Source organism: Saccostrea echinata, unplaced genomic scaffold (genome assembly GCF_033153115.1).
Source record: "Saccostrea echinata isolate AGI-Se365-2 ecotype Australia unplaced genomic scaffold, CSIRO_AGI_Sech_v1 ptg000034l, whole genome shotgun sequence".
Classification (NCBI taxonomy): domain Eukaryota; kingdom Metazoa; phylum Mollusca; class Bivalvia; order Ostreida; family Ostreidae; genus Saccostrea; species Saccostrea echinata.
In genome coordinates, this window is record NW_026889783.1 from 5,896,485 (window position 1) to 5,916,786 (window position 20,302).

The window sequence follows — 20,302 nt, forward strand, 5'->3', positions numbered from 1 at the left end:
ATTATAATAACATAACTTTTGCCCACGGTGAAATATACAGCAATGTCGTGTCGTGTAGTGCTTTCTTTTTACCCTATGAAAAGTGCCTGTATTTGTGAATTTTTATATATGACTTATTAAAATCGTACGAAAGCCCATTGAGCTAATCGATTTAATGGCTAATGTTAGATATGTAAAAACATAGGTTGGGGGTGTGTGTCCCCAATAAATTGACAACATATAATATTCATTGGTGCTCCCTCAATAATGACGCCTGTGACCTTTATTATACCTTGTCATAGGAATCCTTTTGCATAATTGTGCCCCCCCCCCCCCCGCACTGAAATTGCTTCCTTGTCTATAAAGTCAACTGTTTTTACATAGAGGAAAATGCCTTGTATTATGATTTTTCTTAGTATTTCTGTATGAATGCATATACCAATAAATGCTACCCAAGATCCTACTAAAAAATTACCCCCTTTTTCTGACGTTATACATGTATAAGCGTTTAATCTCTCTAAAAAGCTATTTAATTTTTTGCCTGCAAGGAAATGTGAGAATTAGATGTTTTATATTTAAGAGAAAATACTCCTTCCTCATAGGCGTCGGAAGCAAATTAAAAGTGGGATGGCTAATTGAAAGTGGGGGGGGGGGGGCTAAGCCCCCCTAGCCCCCCGGTTCTGACGCCTATGTTCCTTCCTAGTCTTAATTTCTCCGTTTAAAAAATCTTGCATCCGCCAATTTTTGTTATTATTGTAATGTTCTTCCTATCATAGGATTTATCCAAGTATGCGTATTAAAGATAACAAAACAGGCAATATCATCTGTGGTAGTTGGCAGTAAGCAGCTGGCAGTAAGCAGCTGACAGTGGCAGTATATGGGTAATAGATATTATCTATAAGCAGAGGCAGTTGGCAGTAAGCAGCTGGCAGTGGCAGTATATGGGTAATAGAAATTATCTATAAGCAGAGACAGTTGGCAGTAAGCAGTGCGCACTTGGCAGTAAGCAGTTGGCTGTCGTATATGGAATTCCATAATTAACACTATATATTAGGAATCAAAAGATAATTAATACTTTATATTAGGAATCAAAAGATCGGGTCCCAGATCGCTCACGTGGCGCAGTGCTCACAATCGCCGAGAAAGGAGTTGATCCTTTTGTCGCGGGTTCGAATCCCTCTGCGGGACGTAGAAACCGGTCCTTCGGATACACTGAGTTGGGAGTAGATGTTGTCACGGAAAAGATCCCTAAATCCTCAATGGCAACAAGTGCTGAGAACACTGATCTATTATAAAGTATTCTCGAAGAGACGTAAAACAAACAACCAAAATCCACAGTAGAAAAGGTAGACAAAGGATATATATTAACAATTTAACAGGATTACACTTCAGCTTGTTCCGTTATACTTCACTATAGATAAAAATCTGTAATTCAAATCTGTTATTGTACGTGTTTATGAAATGCGTGATAATAAAGACAATAATGTAATGCATGAAGTAAGATGAACAGCCCTTTTCCTTAAATTCTTGGATGTGTCTTGCTGTATTTGATAACAAATAAACGGATTTATACATCGCAGAATGTGTTTACCCTGAAATCAATTTCTTTTTCCGACAGGTATCTTTGATCGATTCTCTGTAACCGTAGCCTGCAAGCTTTGGCAATAATTGTGATAGCGCACGTTAATTACCAATAACAGCAGGCGGGATTCTGTGGTTGGATGGGGTACATGACTGGGTACAAAACATCGAAGATCCTACGAATATGATTAATACAACTGTAGTGTGTTCTAACAAATAGGACAGGTTAGGATGAATAAGTTAACCTAAGATGATCAATGTCTAATGTTCAAAATGGAAGCACGGATTCATTCATGGATACTTTTGATGTTTATGTACATAACTAAGAACAAAGGTAAGTAATTTTTATTTATTTATTTTTTTTTGTATAATTTATTTCATATGTATGTTCATTCATATATATGAATGTACTTATTGAATATATTTATATGTATTCCGGTAGTGAAAGGGTGAACGCCCATTTTTGACCTTTTCTGTCGTATTCAATTACTTACACAAGTGTGCACTTGTTATTTTTAACAAGTAATCTTTTCTATTGGTTGGTAAGTTTTTAAAAAAAAAAAAATATTAAGATTGCAAAGTATGAGAACAATCACACATAATTTCTTTAAATCCGCACGAAGTGATAATTTAAATTACGGTACAAGGTGAGTTCTTTTCTCGTCAATTGAGTAAAAAATGATTTCTTAAGTGTTCATTTTTTTTTTTACACTTTGCAGTTTATTGAAGCTATAGTGCACATATATCGAATATGTCAAGTTTCATCAATAAACAAATATACAAACCGCTGTACGTGGACGTGGAAATGAAAAATATTCAATACCCTGCAGTCTCTAAGGAGACACTGTGGAAGTCAAAAGTTGCACTTAGACTTTAAAAAACACTTAGTTCTAAATTTAAAGAAATGATAAAGCCCTGTATGTTTTCTAACCTTTTAACAATTTTTACTGAAATCAGACTAAACCTTTAGGGGGTAGTATTTTGAAAGAATTCAATTTTTTCTAAAGTTACCATGGCAACATTAATTGTTCAGCGAAATAAAAAAAACTCTACAGAGTAGCTTGCATGGTGTATACATACATACTTAGAGTCGAATAGAAAAGTAGTGGTCTGAAAGAAAATCACAGACAAATCATACAACAAAGAAAATTGTGTATCTTAGTATTGTCTTCTACTGTACGAAGATTTATTGAAATTGGACCAACACAGAAGGAGAAGAGCGTAAAAGAATTTCAAAGAAATTTGATTTTTTTTTTGTTATCATGCCAACACCATTTATCGAAATAAAATGCTTTAAACACAGAATTATGTAACTGGTAAGTGTAGTAAGTCTATATTTGTATGCCGAGGTTTATTGAAATCGGACAAAAACTTCATGAGCGTTTGAAAAAAAAATGTTTCAGGACGAAGTGTTAGAAAAACAGCCAGGAGACGGACTGACGACGGAGAATTTACAACAAGAGGACGGCCATTTGATCCGGGGGGGGGGGGGGGGCTATCAAAATTTTCCGAGTCACTAAAATCTACTAATCCTGCCCCCTTTCCAGATTCAAATGGTTGCCCCCTAAGCCCTTGGCTGATCTCCTACCAACAACGTTTAAAATGCTAAATTATACAATACTTGTTTTTTTTTTTTTCGTGGTTAATTGTCCTCGATTTTGACTGGTCCTATTGACAGTATAAAAAAAAGACACCAATTTGTTGAGAGTAAAGAGATTCCAGTTTAGTGACTTGTCAATAAAATTCCATTTTGAAATATTCGATCGCATCTCAACAGCCGAGCATTCAGCATACCCGACAGCTCTTCCGCTGCTTCGATTATTCCTCGTGGGATGTTTTCAACCGCTTTCCGTTTTTCACCAGTGCCTTTAATTCCAATGACAAGGTTACTTTGTGTTAGACCAATATAGACGATTAGAAGCTCCGATATTAAATTACTTGCCCCTGGATCGTTAGCATAGACATTTTTCTACTCCCTGTTGAGCTGAAGTTGTTCTTGGCAATGATTACTGTATACAGGGAAATTTTCGCCCCTTTCGCCCTACTCACGATTGGACGAATTTAAACCGGAGCAAATCCAAAAAAAAGTATAATTTCTTAAACAGAATTGTACTGGGCGAATTTAAAACGGGGCAAAATTGTTTTCATGTGATATGGCGAAAATAACCCTGAATCAGTACAGTATCTATCAGAGAAACAAAAGAACTTTAACCTGCATAACCCAACTGTCAAAGACATACACATAAGGATATTATTATATGGATCAGTAATGGTTTAAAAGTTTGGTAATTTCTAAAAGAATAAGCTTTTGTTAAAAAAGATATTCCTTTTATAGAGTTTAGAGATTCAATTTTATGGTTGCTTATTCTTGTCATAAGACATAAAAAAGAGATTCCATGAGAGTAATGACAACAAAATGCGATTTTTCAAATTTATTTTGTGTCATCAGTTGAAGAAATGAAAATTAAAGTCAAAGACCGAGATAACATAATTGTAATTACCTTCACTTTCAGTATACCAGTATGTATATTTGCATTACCCAACATGCTTAAGGACATGTAATTTGCACCTCTAAAGTTTATTTCTTTACCAATTTGCTCGAACGGCAAAATTCTGCAATTTTTTTTTTTTGGGGGGGGGGGGGGAACTGAGAACCAAAATTAAGAAACATCTTGCAAAAATTCAACTACAGTTGAACTTCGTTATCTCGAACACTGATATCTCGAATACCATGGATATGTCGAAGTGATTTGCATGTCCCAACCACTTATTCTTTGAGTATTTTACCCTTGATATCTCGAATCCTCGGATATCTCGAAGTTTTTTCCTTGGTCCCTTAGAGTTCGAGATAACGAGGTTTGACTGTATTACGTAAACTGTTCATTTCGTCATTACATGGGCATCGGAGCGATGAAGAAGGATTGATTTTCAGTCCACCAGCTACTGTAGCAGAATTTTCACTTAACTATTTCAATGACCTTAAATTTTGAGTGAGGACACACCAGTATACAGCTCCATTGAAATATCCACTAATACTTTGCTGACTTAAAGAATACATGGTTGATCCATTTCAAAAGGTCGAAATCAAAGTTGACCTACATGTGCATACATATCACTGAGTAGAGGTGACTCTCATGAAAAATAAAGATAAAGAACAAATAGGTGATCATGCTAAATAGTCCATTTTAACAATACAAATTATGAGCAGACCCAACACAGACCGCAGAAAACAAAGGTGGGATCAAGTGCCATGGAGGTACCACCTTATCTGAGCAAGAAATTCTCGAGTAATTGAAGCAAGGGAAATTAAATTATAGAATGAATGAATAGAAAAGTATAAAAAAGTAGAAAAAGTATCATCCTTAAAATCATTATTGAAACATACAAAATAAAATGCGTTACCTGTGCAGAATTTTCTGGGAAAGTAAACACAATTTCCATATTGGTTATTGTATATATATATTTTTTTAACAGAATCAGAATGTGCCACAATTATCAACGAAGACATAGGAAACTTATCCTGCCATAAATGCGAAGAGACATTCAAACAGTGGGACCCCTACACGATCTGTCAGATACAACCTAACAACACCCCGAAAATACCCTGTCTCAAGTCAGAGCCCTACTGCATGGTAAGGGATAGTTTGGCATCCCCCACTATTCTGTCTCAAATCAGAGGCTCTACAGCATGGTGAGGGACAGCCTAGTACCCCACTATTCTGTCTCAAATCAGAGCCCTACAGCATGGTGAGGGACAGCCTAGTACCCTACTATTCTGTCTCAAATCAGAGCCCTACTGCATGGTAAGGGATAGTCTTCTTCTCACCACTTTATCCTGTCTCAAGTCAGAGACCTACTACATGCTGAGTGGAAGCCTAACATCCCAGTATTCACTATATTACAATTCAGAGCCCTACTACGCCTAACATCCCTCTCAAGTCAGAGCCCTACTGCATTGTAAGGAATAGTCTAACACCCCAGCGTATCCTGTCTCAAATCAAAGCCCTACAGCATGGTAAGGGACAGTCTATCACCCCCACTATTCTGTCTCAAGTCAGAGCCCTACCGCATTGTAGGAGATAGCCTAACATTCCCGCATATAAAATCTCCAGTCAGAGTCCTACTTCAAGGGATAGCTAATACTCCCGCATATCCTGTCTCAAATCAGAGCCCTACTACACCCACGCATACCCTGTCCCAAGTCAAACCCCTGTTGCATGGTTAAGTGATAAACTTTATGTAATAGTAATTAGATGAATATATACTTTTAAACGGATGGTCAGTTATATTGACTTTATATTGAAATTAAGAATAAAAATTTAAAGAATCCCTGAACACAAAATTATCTTGATTAACAGTAAGAAGTAATTATTCATTCAGAATTTCGCAAAAGAAAAAGCGGATACTCTGTGATAGACAGCACATATTTTGAAACTTCTATATAGGCTAAACTTCAAAGTTAAGGGCACGATGTAAAAAAAATGCTACATTTGGTAAGGTCTTGTAACAAATGAAGAACTTGATAAATATGAATGTTCTATTTTATCTCATTCAAAAGTTATCACAGATATCAAAATCACTGAAAAGTAGGTCAACGTTCAAGGTCAAGGTCATAGGATTATCCATTCATAGTACACTTGGAGAAGTCTTCTCACAGGATGGATGTCCTTACTTTCCCTAATTCAAAAGTTATCACCAATATTATTTTTTAAAGTAGGTCAAGGTCATAGGGTCAAAATAAAAAAAAAATGAATCAGAAAGGTCTTGTCACAGTTAATGCAGATGTCAAATATGACCCTATCTTTTCTCCTTCAAAAAAGTAGATCAAACTTCAAGGTCAAGGTCACAGGGTCAAGAACATAGTACATTTGAAAAGAACTTGTCTCAGGTAATGTACATGTCAAATATGAATTATCTCATTGAAAAATTATTACCATTATTAAAATTTTTGAAAAGTAGGTCAAGGTCACGGGGTCAAAATTAAAGTTTATTTTTGAAGGTCTTGTCACAGGTATTGCACATGTGAAATATGAGGGCACCGTCTTTTTCTCATTCAAAAGTTATGACCAAGGTTAAAGTTTTTGTGACAGGCTGACGGGTGTACAGACAGCTAGACGAACGGACTGGCAGAACAAACTGACAGACGGATGAGACTTAATATCTCCTCGTTTTCCCAGAGGCGGGGACATTAATATTGCATCAAATTTTATTTCAACATATCAAAGTTAAATCTGAAACAACTTTGAAGAAGAAACAAAACTAAATTTATATTTATAAATTAGAGCTCTGACAGAATATTGTGTCATATTGTAAAATTTGAGTGGCGGTAAATACAAAACCACAAAACAAAAATTAAAAAATTTTACAATATGACAAAGAGTTTAAACCACAAGAAACTCAAATTTTGTATCTTAAAACTTAATTAGAACAAAAAAAAAAAAAAAAAAAAAAAAAAAAAAAAAAAAAAAAAAAAAAGGTTTTTGGAGGACAAAAGTGAGAAAAGACAAACCGATAATCCCCTCCCCTGATATCACTTATTTGGTCGAACAGTTTGTAAGCATTCGCTACTTTTTCCAACAAAGTCGACAGGTTTTATTCAATGCAACATCGGAGCTCTTCCATAACTTATTAATTAACTGATTTGTCGGAACAAAGCTCCTCGTCATTAAAAGTCTTTCTATCGATAGACGGATGTCACTTCTACTCGTAAACATAAATTCAAACTTACTCGTAATTTCCCACAGTGACCGAAATTAAAAAAAAGAACAAGATCATTTTAACAGCTGTTTAAAACAAATCCATTTATTTCAACCGCTAGGTGGAGCGAATTTCTGTAATGGGCCTGACGACCAGTATCAAACGAGAGTGTGCTGCTGAATGCTACTACGGTTGTAGATCAAAGAACTTTGGGGTAACCACTGTTTCCTGCACGTCATGTTGCCAGACACCCGGATGTAACACTGGCAATTCAGCGGAAGATTTAAACAGATCAAAGTGTGGTCTTATTACACCTTTTTTAATTATATTTTCATTACAATGTTTTCTGAATTAACTGCATAATTTTTTCTGGAATGTGTTATTACTTGTTTATGTTTGTTGAATAAATATGTCTCTTTCACTAATGAACTGTTTTTTTTTTTTTTTTTTTTGTTTAAACGAGGGGTGAACAATTGCAAAATTTACAGAAAAAATACATAATCCGTGTAATTAAGCTGGCTCTGCAATATTTTCAACTGCTTAACTCCGTATTAACAGAAAAGACGTTTTATTGTATATATTTGTATCTGTATATATTTTTTCACATAAAGTGGGTAAAAAGTGTACGTGAAATACAGTATTATCAGTTACAAAGATGGAGGAGCCATGAAACACTTCTAAAATTTAGCTTTTAGAATTGGATCTAACTGGTTTAGAAGTAAATTGAGGTTGTTGCTTTAGATAAACAGCAACGGATTTTCATAAAACATAAAGGAGAGAATATGTATATTCTGATGACTTTGATCAGTTGATAATCAAGAATGATATTAAATGGGGATACATGTAAAACAGAAAGTTGAAGGCAAGCGTGCAGTATACAATGAGGTACTTCTGTACATGACATTACAGGTACATTTCAGAGGAAACAGACATAACTGCATGCAGTTGATCAATACTTTTACACCAGGAGTCCTGGGTCTAAGTTCCATTGTTCCAGGTTTTTCCCCCATAATTTGCATTAAATTTCACTTTTTATAATTCTAAATCTAAACTGTACGTACTTCGACTATTAAAGACGATATCATGTATATTCATACTTGAACATTTACTCATTTGATCGACTTAGTCACACAGGTGACCAATGACTGTTATCGTAAGTTAGTCGTATTTCAAACGTACCTGTAGGAACATTCTCAGCTTCGTCTATGGAACAACTGAACCAGTTCGACAAACTTGAGATTTTTAGCATGTGTAGACAGAGGAGAGGGGAATCAAAAATTTGAATTTTAAAGTTTCTGCCTTTCTGATTATAATTAGTAAGTAGAAGCTCTCAAACTGTTGAATTGATTATTTAAAAAAAATGAACTCTTCATCAAAATTGTGAAATTCATGGTTTCTAGGTTCTGGATTCAGGTTCCAGAGTTTAGTCAAGATGGTCTTATATTTAGAATGCATTTCCCACCTTCTTACTCGTGGCCATATAGTAGGAAAACAGTTTGTATAATTATAACCAGTACAGAACCCTTTACAGACACTGTAAAATTCATGGCCCGGATCCATGGTTCAGCATCAATGGTGGGGCTTAGCTGGTCCTATATTGGAAATACATTTACATTTGTGAACATCTTTATTTTCTATTCATTCGCATTTTCAACAGGAAAATTGTTTCAATGATTAGAGTAAGCATTTGTAATACTCCATATACTTCATGACTCCTGAGCCATTGGTCAGGTGCTAAGTGGATTTTGTCATCTATTAAAATACAGTATACTCCGAAATTTTGTTCATTTAGCAACCAAGCTGCATGATGATAATCATAGTTTTTCTATAACCGTTCTCCATGTCACGCAGTTAACAAGGAGACACAAATTAACAAGAGTTATCTATTAATAGAAATGGGTGATAGTTATATCAATGATCAGAACCAATGATCTGGAGCTTTGGCTTTCAAATACATGTAATGAACTTAAATCTAGAGTGCCTTTCGCCCATCTTTCCCACCCATATAAATATATAAATTCTGCAGGTTGAAAGGCACTGAAGATTCTGTGTCTGTATAGTTATCGTATCCATTTTAGTTTGGAATTCTAATATCTACTGTGCCAATGTTTTTTGGGAAAAAAGTATTTTTATATATACCTTCATAACCTATTGCTTCTCACATGACCTCTGATCTACGAGCATTTTTGCCCATATTTGGTTATCATTACGTCAGAAGGCATGATATTTAGTCAGATATGTCGATGAAAGAGCCAAAGTAGGGAAAAGTGTCTGCAAAATTTTTACCAAGTACCTGTAAGGTAAAATGCGCTTCTGCTAATTACCGGATATTCCTAGGTAAATTGTCAATTCATTCACTCCAAATGCTGTAGAGAATGAGCACTTGTTATTTTTTTAATTATTCAACATTTAAACAAAAAGTCACCTCGTTTTAATTGAGCCATTACTCTTTTATAATTGTGCTCACGAAACATGTGCCTCATACATAAAATTCATTGCAATAATGGATTTATTGCTCTCCTTTACATTGATTAATTTCACTGTAATTCCGATATGTTAATGTTTGCTAAACATAATAAGTACAAAACAAGTTGTGTTTGTGAAACACTGATGCCCCCGTAGGCAGCTCATGGCTAATGTTAAAGTTTTTCAAATGGAAGTCGAACTCTATTATCAAGGTCAAGAGATAAAAAATGTCAGTACCCAAAGAAAGGTTTGTCACAAGAAATACACCTGTGAAACATGAAAGCCCTAGCACCAACCGTTGGAAAATTATGGCAAAGATTTAAGTTTTTCAAAAGTCGGTCAAACTCCAAGCTCAAGGTTAAAGGGTAAAAATTAATGGTACCAAAGGGAAGGTCTTGCCACAAGAAATACACATGTGAAATATGTAAGACCTAGCACCAGCCATTCAAAAGTTATGGTCAAGGTTGAAGCATTTCAAAAGTAGTTCAAACTCCATGCTAAAGGTTCAAAATTCTCCCTACATAAACAAGGAATTTTCACAAGGAATACACGTGAATATGAAAGCCCTAGCACCAGTTGTTCAAAAATTATTCCTAAGGTTGAAGTGTTTCAAAAGTAGGTCAAACTCCAAGCTCAAGGTCAAAGGGTCAAAATTGTTGGTACCCAAGGGAAGGTCTTGTCTCAAGACATACACTTGTGAAATATGAAAGCTCTAGCACTAACCGTTCAAAAGTTATAGCCAAAGTTAAAGTTCAAAAGTGAGTCAAACTCCAATGTTAAAGTCAAGAGGTCAAAACTGTTGCTACCCAAGGAAAGGCCTTGTCACAAGAAAAAAAAAGCGCATTGAAGTATAAAAGTCCTAGCACCAACCATTCAAAAGTCAAGGCCAAGTTTAAAGTTGGGTAAAAATTGCAAAAGTGGATCAAACTCCAAGCTCAAGTATGTTGGTACCAAAAGAAAGGTCTTCTTACAAGGAATACACGTGTGAAATATGAAAGCCATAGTTCCAACCAATCAAAAGTTATGGGTAATGTTAATATTTTTGCAGACAAACAGATATATAACTAGACGGACGGACAGAGCAAAAACTGTCCCGAATCTTGGATAACAGGGGCATAAAAATTAAGAACCCTTATCCTATTTGTTACATTTCTAGGCAGTAAAATATTTTTTAACAAGACTAGTGGGTTCTTGAAAAGCAGGTAAAAATGAAATATATACAAGCAACACAAATGAAAAGACATAAATTATATATAAATAACGTACACTTAAATTTGCAAAAATATCAGTTCTGGGTTGATTTTAATATAATGTCCGTATCCAAAGCTCTGTTCTTCTTGTATCAGTTGTTTTGGTAAATGTTCGTATGATTTTGCAGTTTGAAATTTTTTGGTCGTTGTTTGCTATAAACAATTCCTGGAAATTCTTGAGATAAGTGTATTTTGATGTGTTTAACTTTCTCTGTGATATTTGACTGAATGAAATATATGGAGATAACGAACAGTATTCAAGCTCAAATGTCCATTAAACAATACAAATCAGGAGCAGAGCAAACATGGACCTCTAAAATATCAGAGGTGCCATGGAAGAGTGAGCATCCTCTGCCGACAGGTTACACCCGCCATGTGCTCCTTGTCACGATCGGGGAATAACGAAAAAACCCGTAGACAATTCAGTGTGAAAATAATGGCCTAACAATTAGTATGAAAAACGTCAGTCAGCATTTGACTTAATGATAGATTGTATTTGCTGACAAGGTCATTGTATCGACCATAGAACTTGCAAAAAGATGACTTTAAACGAGACTGTTGATATTCTTGTTTAATCAACTTGTTTGTCAATAACCTACCTTGTTTTAGAAATTGTTCATACGTAGAGCATGCCCTTGCGTATCGAATCAACTGAGAGATATAAACCCCGTATGCAAGTGATAAGGGTATATTGCTGCATAAGTAAGGAAGCTGACGATTGAAAAGTTAATGTCATCACTTTTATCATATAGCTTTGTTGTTAGATTGCCATTAACGTCTTTTTTCTTGTAAAATATCCAAATATGAAACAAAAGTGTCAGAATCTGTGGTATCTTTTATTTCAAGCTGACCTGGATATATCGTGTCAACATAAGAATGAAAATAACCATTGTTAATTGACAACACGTCGTCGATATATCTAAATGTCGAGTTGAAGGCAACGGCAAGTGTTTTCTTCTTTTCGCATATAAGATTTTGATCAAATTCTGCTTCATATGAATACAAGAATAGGTCTGCTTATAACAGGGCTCAATTGGTACCCATGAAAATTCCAATAGATTGTTGGAAGATCTGGTCTCCAAAAACCACATAGATATTGTCGATCAGAAACTCACTGAGATATATCGAGTCGACGACATACAAAGGAAAGTAACTATGTTAAATAATAATACGTCGTCGATCTAAATTTTGAGTTGAAGACCACATAATAAGGAGCACACGGCGGGTATGAACTTTCGGCAGGGGGGTGTTCACTCCCTAAGGCACCTGATCCCACCTTTGGAAGAGGTCCGTGTTTGCTCTTCTTCCGATTTATATAGACTAAATGGACTTTGAGCTTAAATACTGTTCCCATGTAGAAGTTTTTGAATAAATTCTGCTTCATATGAATACAAAAATAGATCTTTTGTTTAGCGCAGTTGGTACCCATGGGAATTACAATAGATTGTTGAAAGACCTGATCTCAAAAAACTACATAGATATTGTCTATCAGAAACTCAAGCATCTTTTTAATATCAACTTCAGAGTACTTGTGTATGCTTTTTAACAAAATAATTTTGCAAATGACCATTGACAAGGTAAGTATATTTGCGAGTTCCATTTTTATTGAAGAAGCAGCTGTGGTGTCATTTTTGCAGTTGCTTACAACATATTCAATTGAAAAATATACACAGGAAGGACTACATGATATTTATCTCATATAAAGGACGTATTCAGAATTTCAAAAAAAAAATTGAATTGAAAGAGGGAACAATTTCCCTGAAAAAGTTTCATTGAAAAATGAATGTTCATTTGTGATTTTTTATACCGTTTTTGGTCTTTTTTCAAATCTGCATTTTGAACCTAAAATGTATTATTTGAAACTTTAAAATAACCTCCCAAGTTAGCTAAAACAGTATTTTCCCCGTCAGATGACACGTTCCTAAAAATATATAACTTTTTCCAAGAATTTGCGATTGAAATAATGCTACTTTAAGAGTTTTCCTCTCAAAAATGGGGTACATTACCATGCATTTGTGCAAGATTCCAGATTATGACATTTCCTATATAATCCGAATAAAAAAATCACTTGAACAGAACTGCTAATATCGCGGTTTTTGGTTCATATATTTTTCAGACATTTCGAAAATTGTTAACAATTCAAAAGATATTGATATTTTTTAAGATTTCTGATTTAAAAAAAAAAAAAAAAAAAGGATTGCAAATCAGATATTCGAGGTACATGTCGTCAAACCTTAAACACCGATTTTTCCATGAATTTAGGTCTAGAAGTCCTTCATGGCAGGCCTGCCCCTAAATAAAATTATGATATTTTGATAGGTGATCTATGGAATAATTACAGGTAGGATTTTTTAAGTCGCATCCCTGCCCTAGGGTAGAAATTCATTAAAAAGTACAAAAAATAAGGAAACCTGTTTTTGACAAACAGGTTCATATTAATACCATCTGTTTTCATACCCAGAGAAGCTCATATAACAGCTGACTTTTTACAAAGCCGATGCTTTTTTAGAGTCATGGTTCCAATCCACCTGTTGCCACACTTTTATATATGTAGTTTTAAATTCTCGCTTTTCAAAGACAATTTGAATTATTCTTGATAGGGTCTTTTGTATTTTCCTTAAATTATCTATCTTTTATACATGTACATGTTCATTCTTAATAGAAAAGATACTAGAGAAAGCAAATCGTAAATTCGATTGTAACTGAAACACAGTCAAGCTGAACTATACCTCAGTATAGCACACTTTCTTCGAGGACAAGAATTATTCACTCTGTGATACTAAATACAGGTATTCTCACCTGCAATGGGTTGCTATAGATTTCTATTCTATATAAAAATGCCTTAGAATTTGATAAATACAGTATATTACATTGCTTTAATTCCGTCTGTGATTGTACTTGTTATTGCGCTTGCATTGGTTATTGCGCTGGAAAGTACATGTATTGCTTGTATTATATGAGCTAGTAGGGCTACATATCAGTAACTGCACTCCTTTGGATTTCATTAACTCAGTAAATAAGTTAATGGCAACGTTCTTATTATATCCACGGAAATGTATTGTAAAATAAACGCACATCAAGGAAAGAAATAAGACTATAGACAATACCACTATGTACAATGAAATGTAAAGGAAATCAAAACATTGCTGTGACGTCATGCCTTTGTTCTTGCAGTCTAAAAATTTACCTGTAGCCGTCCGATAATAATAATTAGCAGTCCGATAATATATTATCGGACGGCAGTGATAACAAAATCGGACAGTAGTTAAAAAACAACAACTCGAGTGAAATCAAGGTTTAATATGTCCAGAAACCAAAGAAAAAAAAGTTAGGGAGAAAAAATTCAGGGAAAGCGAACGCGAGGAAATTAAGTTGTTAAAAATAGCAAATCCAAGAAGAAACTGGAGTTTTAACCTTCCTCAAAAGTAACACTTTCCATTCGTTTTTTTGCAAAGCGTTTTCGATACAGCACTGTGAATAAGCCACTTTAAATCCATTTCTGATAAAGAACCAGTCTGCGAATCTCTTCATGTAACGAGGATTGTTCGCCAATGACCGCACTTTTAAAACCCAAGATTTTCATTATATCATTCAATCAAAATTTTAGATAAAAATCTGCATTTTTACTTTAAATGCATTTTGAAGATATCATCCAACACTGTATCTGTATCAATGTCAAACGCACTTAATAAAAAAATATTCCGAATCATAAAAAATCCTTCATCACCTGACCACTGTCGATAGTTCCTGCTAAGCCAAACGAATGAAACAAAAGAGTTCACTCACTGATTTTACTGTCTAAAGAAAAAAAACTTTCTCATTTCTTTTTTCTACATATTAGATGGTTTCAGGTAGAAAACTATTGATGCCTGAACTCCTATTGTGTAATTATCGGACTCCTCCAGGTAACTTTTGGACATTTAAATAGCAATGTTTTAAGTAAGATATATGCCTCATACAATTCTATATGTAAAATTATCAGACCGTTTTCGGCCCTAACGGGCCTCAAACAGTCTGATAATTTTACATATAGAACAGTATTTGGCATATATCCATTACATATTTAATAACATTTCGAGATAACAAACTCGAAATGCGTTGACAATATCATGCTTTAATGTCTATGAAAAGGTTTCTCCTATCTCTACATTTTGAAATAAAGTGATTTAAGAAAAATGAAATAGTACATTTATGTAGACTTAAGACATCGACCAGCTTTTTGTAATGACAAAAACCCAATAATGGCACTATAGAACCAAGCTCCATTCATAACGAAGTATGGTTTACTAGTACTGGTATATCCCATACTTTTTCTTAAACCTTGCCTCTGATACAATACACGTGTGAGAATACATACAATTGTGAATGTCATTATTGTTGTTTTTAAAAACTAATAAAAGGTGATTACTAACGGTATAATATTGACTGGCACAAGATGTGATAGGCTAGTAAAGTTTACAGCAAATAAAAACACGTACATGTAATCGCATATGTATACACACAACTATACTTGGAGGTACATGTATATATGGTCAATCACTTATTTTTTTTAAATTAGATTTGAACTTATTGTTACATTTTTGTCACCGAGTTAAGTGAAAAAGTGAAAATTAAAAATTTCCGGGATTCAATCTTCAAACAGAATTGAAAGTCAGATATGCAACACTTAAAAATTTCATAATCAAACAATTGAAACTAATAACGAGGATGGAAAAAAGAATTCATCTCGTTTTGAATTAGAAAAAAAAATTGATAGTTGTAGAGGAAGACTCACGAAAAGATTGGATACAAGGATGTACCTGCTAATGTTCACAATGTAAGTTTAAGGTGAAAGCCCTTTTCTATTTCACTATTAAAATACCACAGGGAAAGGTCAGGTTTTAGTGTTATCTAAAATTCACGTTCCTCTTTTTTTTTTTTTTTTTTTTTTTAAACCTGTTAATAAATTAATCTGGTTGATAAACAAGACGGGAAACACAAATGTTATTTCATATCTGATAAAAGTACGCCTGACTTAAAAAAAAAATGATGAACTTGAAATAAAATATTCCACAGAATCTGACACATCTGTTTCATATTTGGATATTTTACTAGAAAAAGACGTGAATGGTTACAGAACAACTTTTTACTAACAAAGTTTTATGACAATGGTGATGACTATAATTTTTCAATCGTCAACTTTTCTTACTTATGTAGCAATATACCCTATTAAATGTAACTGCATATGGGGTTTATGTCTCTCAGTTGATTCGATATGCAAGAGCATCCACTACGTACGAACAATTTCATAAAACGAGGAAAGCTAATGAAAAACAAGTTGATGAAACAAGAATATCAACAGTCTCGTTTAAAGTCATCATTTCGCAAATTCTCTGCTCAATACAATGACCTTGTTGGCAAATATCATTAAGTCAAATGCTGACTGACGTTTTTAATACTAATTGTTAAGCCATTATTTACACACTGAATTGTTTTTCCGTTTTTCTTTTCGATCCTGACAAGGAGCACATGGCGGGCGTGACCGATCGGCAGGGGATGCTCACTCTTCCATGGCACCTGATCCAACCTCTGGTGTTGTAGAGGTCCGTGTTTGCCCTGCTCCTAATTTGTTTTGTTTGAATGGACTTTTGAGCTTGAATGCTGTTCATTATCTCCATATTTTGTCTATATATGACACATGTATTGTAAAGTGATTTCGTTACCATTTGAATTTCAAGTTCAATACTCTTTCAGTTATCATTTCATTGAATAAGTCTGAAAATGAAGCTTAAAAGTGAAGTTTTTTCGTGCAAAAATTTTCATTTCATTAATGCATCTTAATACATGTATATGATTCAAGGCTCTTTGAAGTCTTAGAAACTTTCTTGTAAAATGAAGACATTGCACCCCCAAAAAATCCTTTTTTTATTTTAAAGAAATTGAGTTACCTTTAATGTTGCAATCTTTTTTTTACGAATGCTTGAAAACCTCTAGTTTTTTTCCCCTAAAATATATTTGTTTTTCAATTAGAAAATGCAGATTAGTGCTTTCATTTACATTTCCTGAAAATATATTTGAGATTTGATAATTTTTCCATTTGTAATAAATACGATTTACTATAATAATTCGCTTTGAAGAAATAACATATGTAAATACATATCACTTTGTGAATTCGATTACATTTTTGTGAACATTTTCAATTACTGAATTGCTGACTTTTAAAACAAAACAGACTAGCTTAAGCTGCGTAAAATTCCCTGATTTTTTTTTTAATTTCCTGAAAGGTCTTCTGTCATATCCACTATAAAAATACACGACCACACATCACACGTAATGTTTTAGTGTTTTAGTGTCAAAAACAAAATGCGTACTTAACCCCTCAGTCTAAATATCCACTTTAACAATAAATCAATCCTGTTCCTAAAATGTTTCACAAAGAAATCTAAACCATGGCCTAATACAAGCCTAAGAGGAAAAATGAACCGGAAATAGGCTATAACGAAAATATAAATGAAAATCAAGCAATCACCTGCAGTTTCAGATAAAACTGGAAATATTAAAATTCTCGTGGTTGTTAAAAAGACATAAATAATGTTTAAAAGCCACTCTTTCTCTCAAATTGGTTACGAGATAATAACTCTTTCAGAATTTGGGAAAGAAACTTATTTTTTCCAGACGGATTTAAATTGAAAATATGGCATTTATGTTAAAGAAAGCATAGGACTGTGAAACATTTCGGTAAAAAAGAAACAAACTTGCAAGAAAATTTATCATTACACAAAGAATGGTTTATCAGTCGATAACTACTATCATTTTAAAATGTTAATGAAATGCTTTACTACATTGTATCATCCTTAATTTGTGTAGAAAGTTCTTCAAATTACCCGGTACTTTCTTTTGTTTGATTCAGCATATTGTCTTTTAACCAAAGCAATTTATGCACTCTTTTCTTTAGCGTAGTTTCAGTTGAGGTGCTTTCTTTTGAGACCTCATCTGACAGTAAACTAATAGACGAAGCTGGAAAGATAAAGCTCAAGGAGGGATTCTTGTCAGACCTTCTGACTTATCAAAATATTCAAAGTATATTACATAGATGTCCTTTGTATTGAAACGTTATTAATTTAAAATATCATACTTTTCTGTCCTTCTTACAATTGTACAATTTAACATAGGAATGGTACCCTGAGTTTAATATTTAGCCGGGACTATATTTTTTGGCGGAACAGCGGCGACACTTCCGCTTTTGATGAATTATGTTTTCATTTAGACAACCATGATGGACGAACCAGGTGTCTCAAGAAGATGAAGAGATTAATTCTGACAACTATGTTGTATAACGTTAGTCTCTTAGGAGAGGTAGCATTATGATGTGAGAAAACCCAGCCAATGGAAGATCTTGAGCACTCCACAATAACGTCATATAGTTCATTAGTGATCCTGCTACATGACCTTGGCCTCATTTTTACCTGTCGTTCGTGACTAATACTGACATTTGACTCCGTGTTTTGAATCGTCCTTTACAATCCACTAGTATGTAAGCCGATATTTTACTATAACTTTATTGTATCTGGAGAAGCATTCAACATTCTGAAACGACTGGTAGCATCTAATGGTCACATACTAAATTTCATTGATTATTTGTGATTTTCATTTCGACCACTGTGGTATTAAGCAGTGTCATATGAAAGAACTGAAATGCTATTTAGCATAGCATTATGTAATAATGAAGTCTGAATCACTAAAATTATACAGTTCAAAATTAAGTTTCATTTCTAGTCAAAATGAATTTATCTGCAAACTACTTACATAGATTACATGGACAGTTTTTTTCTATCAATATATAGTACATATTTGAGTGGAATTTTGAAGTTTGAAAATAAGAGGAGTCGGGTATTAATTTAAAACAAATTAGCATTCAACATATAAGAACTGTTTATAAAATCTTTCTATTTATTACCAGGTGGATAAAACATTGCCTCAGTAGATTTTATTTACATCTTTTCTTGGTTTGATCATGAACGACACAGATACATGTGAGTGAGCGGCATATATAGGTACGAAGCTACGTCACTTTGTATTGATTCTTCACTTATCAGTTTCTTCTGAGTACAAACAATTTAAATTGCAAATTAAGATTATGAAACATTTTAAAAAAACTTTTAATATTGAAGTAAAGAGAGAAAGAAGTCTGTAAATGGGACCAAAAAAATTAACATTGTTGGCTTGTTATGAAAGAGACCAGGATTTTTACGATTTTATTGAATGAAGTGCGTGCTGTCAACACGTTTTGCATTAGGATTGCAACTTTCTACCATAATATAACACTTAATACTTTAGTAGCATTACGATCATCTATCAAAGTATTATATTCCCACATTTCTGAAGGTTTACAACAATCTACATTACCAAAGAGTAGGACTACTGTCATTTACATTACTAGGATTTTTCTACTATATTCTCTAAGTTTTAAGATTAGCAAAACAATTAAAAAAAAATTAAATGCTAGTTAAGGTTAGGTTGGGATTCTTGTTTGGTTTCTAACTAATTAAAATATTGAAGTATATTTGCAAAAATATTTAAATGTCAGGAGTTTATAAGGTCATAATTTGTTTCCTCTGTACAAGTGTTCATCTCGACAAAGAAATGGTGCGCTAAGGTTAAAATTTAGCAGGGACTATATTTTTGTCAGAACAGCAGCGTAGGAAATTTTCACAAGTTTTGCTTGTCAAAATTACCATAGAAATATGAAATTAGCAATCAAAGTCTTAAATGATTTTATTTAGTGAATGAAATTTGTAATTAAGGACTTATGTTTAAGAATATATTATATAAATAAGATTTTTCAAACATACTACATTTTCTTAACCTTTTAAAGCTTTCAACCTCTAAACAATTTTAAGTGAAAAAAAGCAATAAAAACTTTTTTCTTTCTTGTTTAACAGTCATTTGTCTGGGTTTCTGTTTCATTTTATGACGTCTTGACCATAGGTGAAAAAGATCAAATATATGAAGCATAAAAAATAACAAATATTCCTTATAATCGTAAGAAAACTATATGAAATTCGGGTTAGCCAATATTTCAATTTAGTTACATTATTTATTTATTTTCGGTAGTGTTAGCTGACAGATTTTATGTGTTTTTTTTTTTTTTTTAGAGAAATTGATTAATTAATAATACTAATAATAAAAGTAGGCATTACATGATAAGCTGCAGTTATTTTTTAGTCCTTAATGTCCATAAAAACATGATGACTTTAACCTGACTTTGCTAATCATGTTGATCTTTGGTTCCAGTGTATTTGATTTTTTAACATTATTTTTTGTATTTAATTGGCATAAAGAAGAGGACG

General features: G+C 33.5%; 1 protein-coding gene across 1 annotated transcript; it reads left to right on the forward strand.

The window, feature by feature from the left end:
- The first annotated feature begins 1,398 nt into the window (after positions 1–1,398).
- On the forward strand, positions 1,399–7,653 carry LOC133199436 (uncharacterized). Its single transcript, XM_061335240.1, has 3 exons — positions 1,399–1,894; positions 5,035–5,192; positions 7,379–7,653. Exons 1-3 carry the CDS (start codon positions 1,825–1,827, stop codon positions 7,610–7,612), a joined length of 462 nt encoding a protein of 153 aa, XP_061191224.1. The 5' UTR covers positions 1,399–1,824; the 3' UTR covers positions 7,613–7,653.
- The last annotated feature ends 12,649 nt before the right edge of the window (positions 7,654–20,302 follow it).

Bases quoted from the DNA above. Each gene is read 5' to 3' on its own strand.
- LOC133199436 (XM_061335240.1), top strand. From the start codon at position 1,825: ATGTTCAAAATGGAAGCACGGATTCATTCATGGATACTTTTGATGTTT. The intron at 1,895-5,034 runs GTAAGTAATTTT...TTTTTTTAACAG, and splicing joins GTACATAACTAAGAACAAAG to AATCAGAATGTGCCACAATT. The intron at 5,193-7,378 runs GTAAGGGATAGT...TTCAACCGCTAG, and splicing joins AGTCAGAGCCCTACTGCATG to GTGGAGCGAATTTCTGTAAT.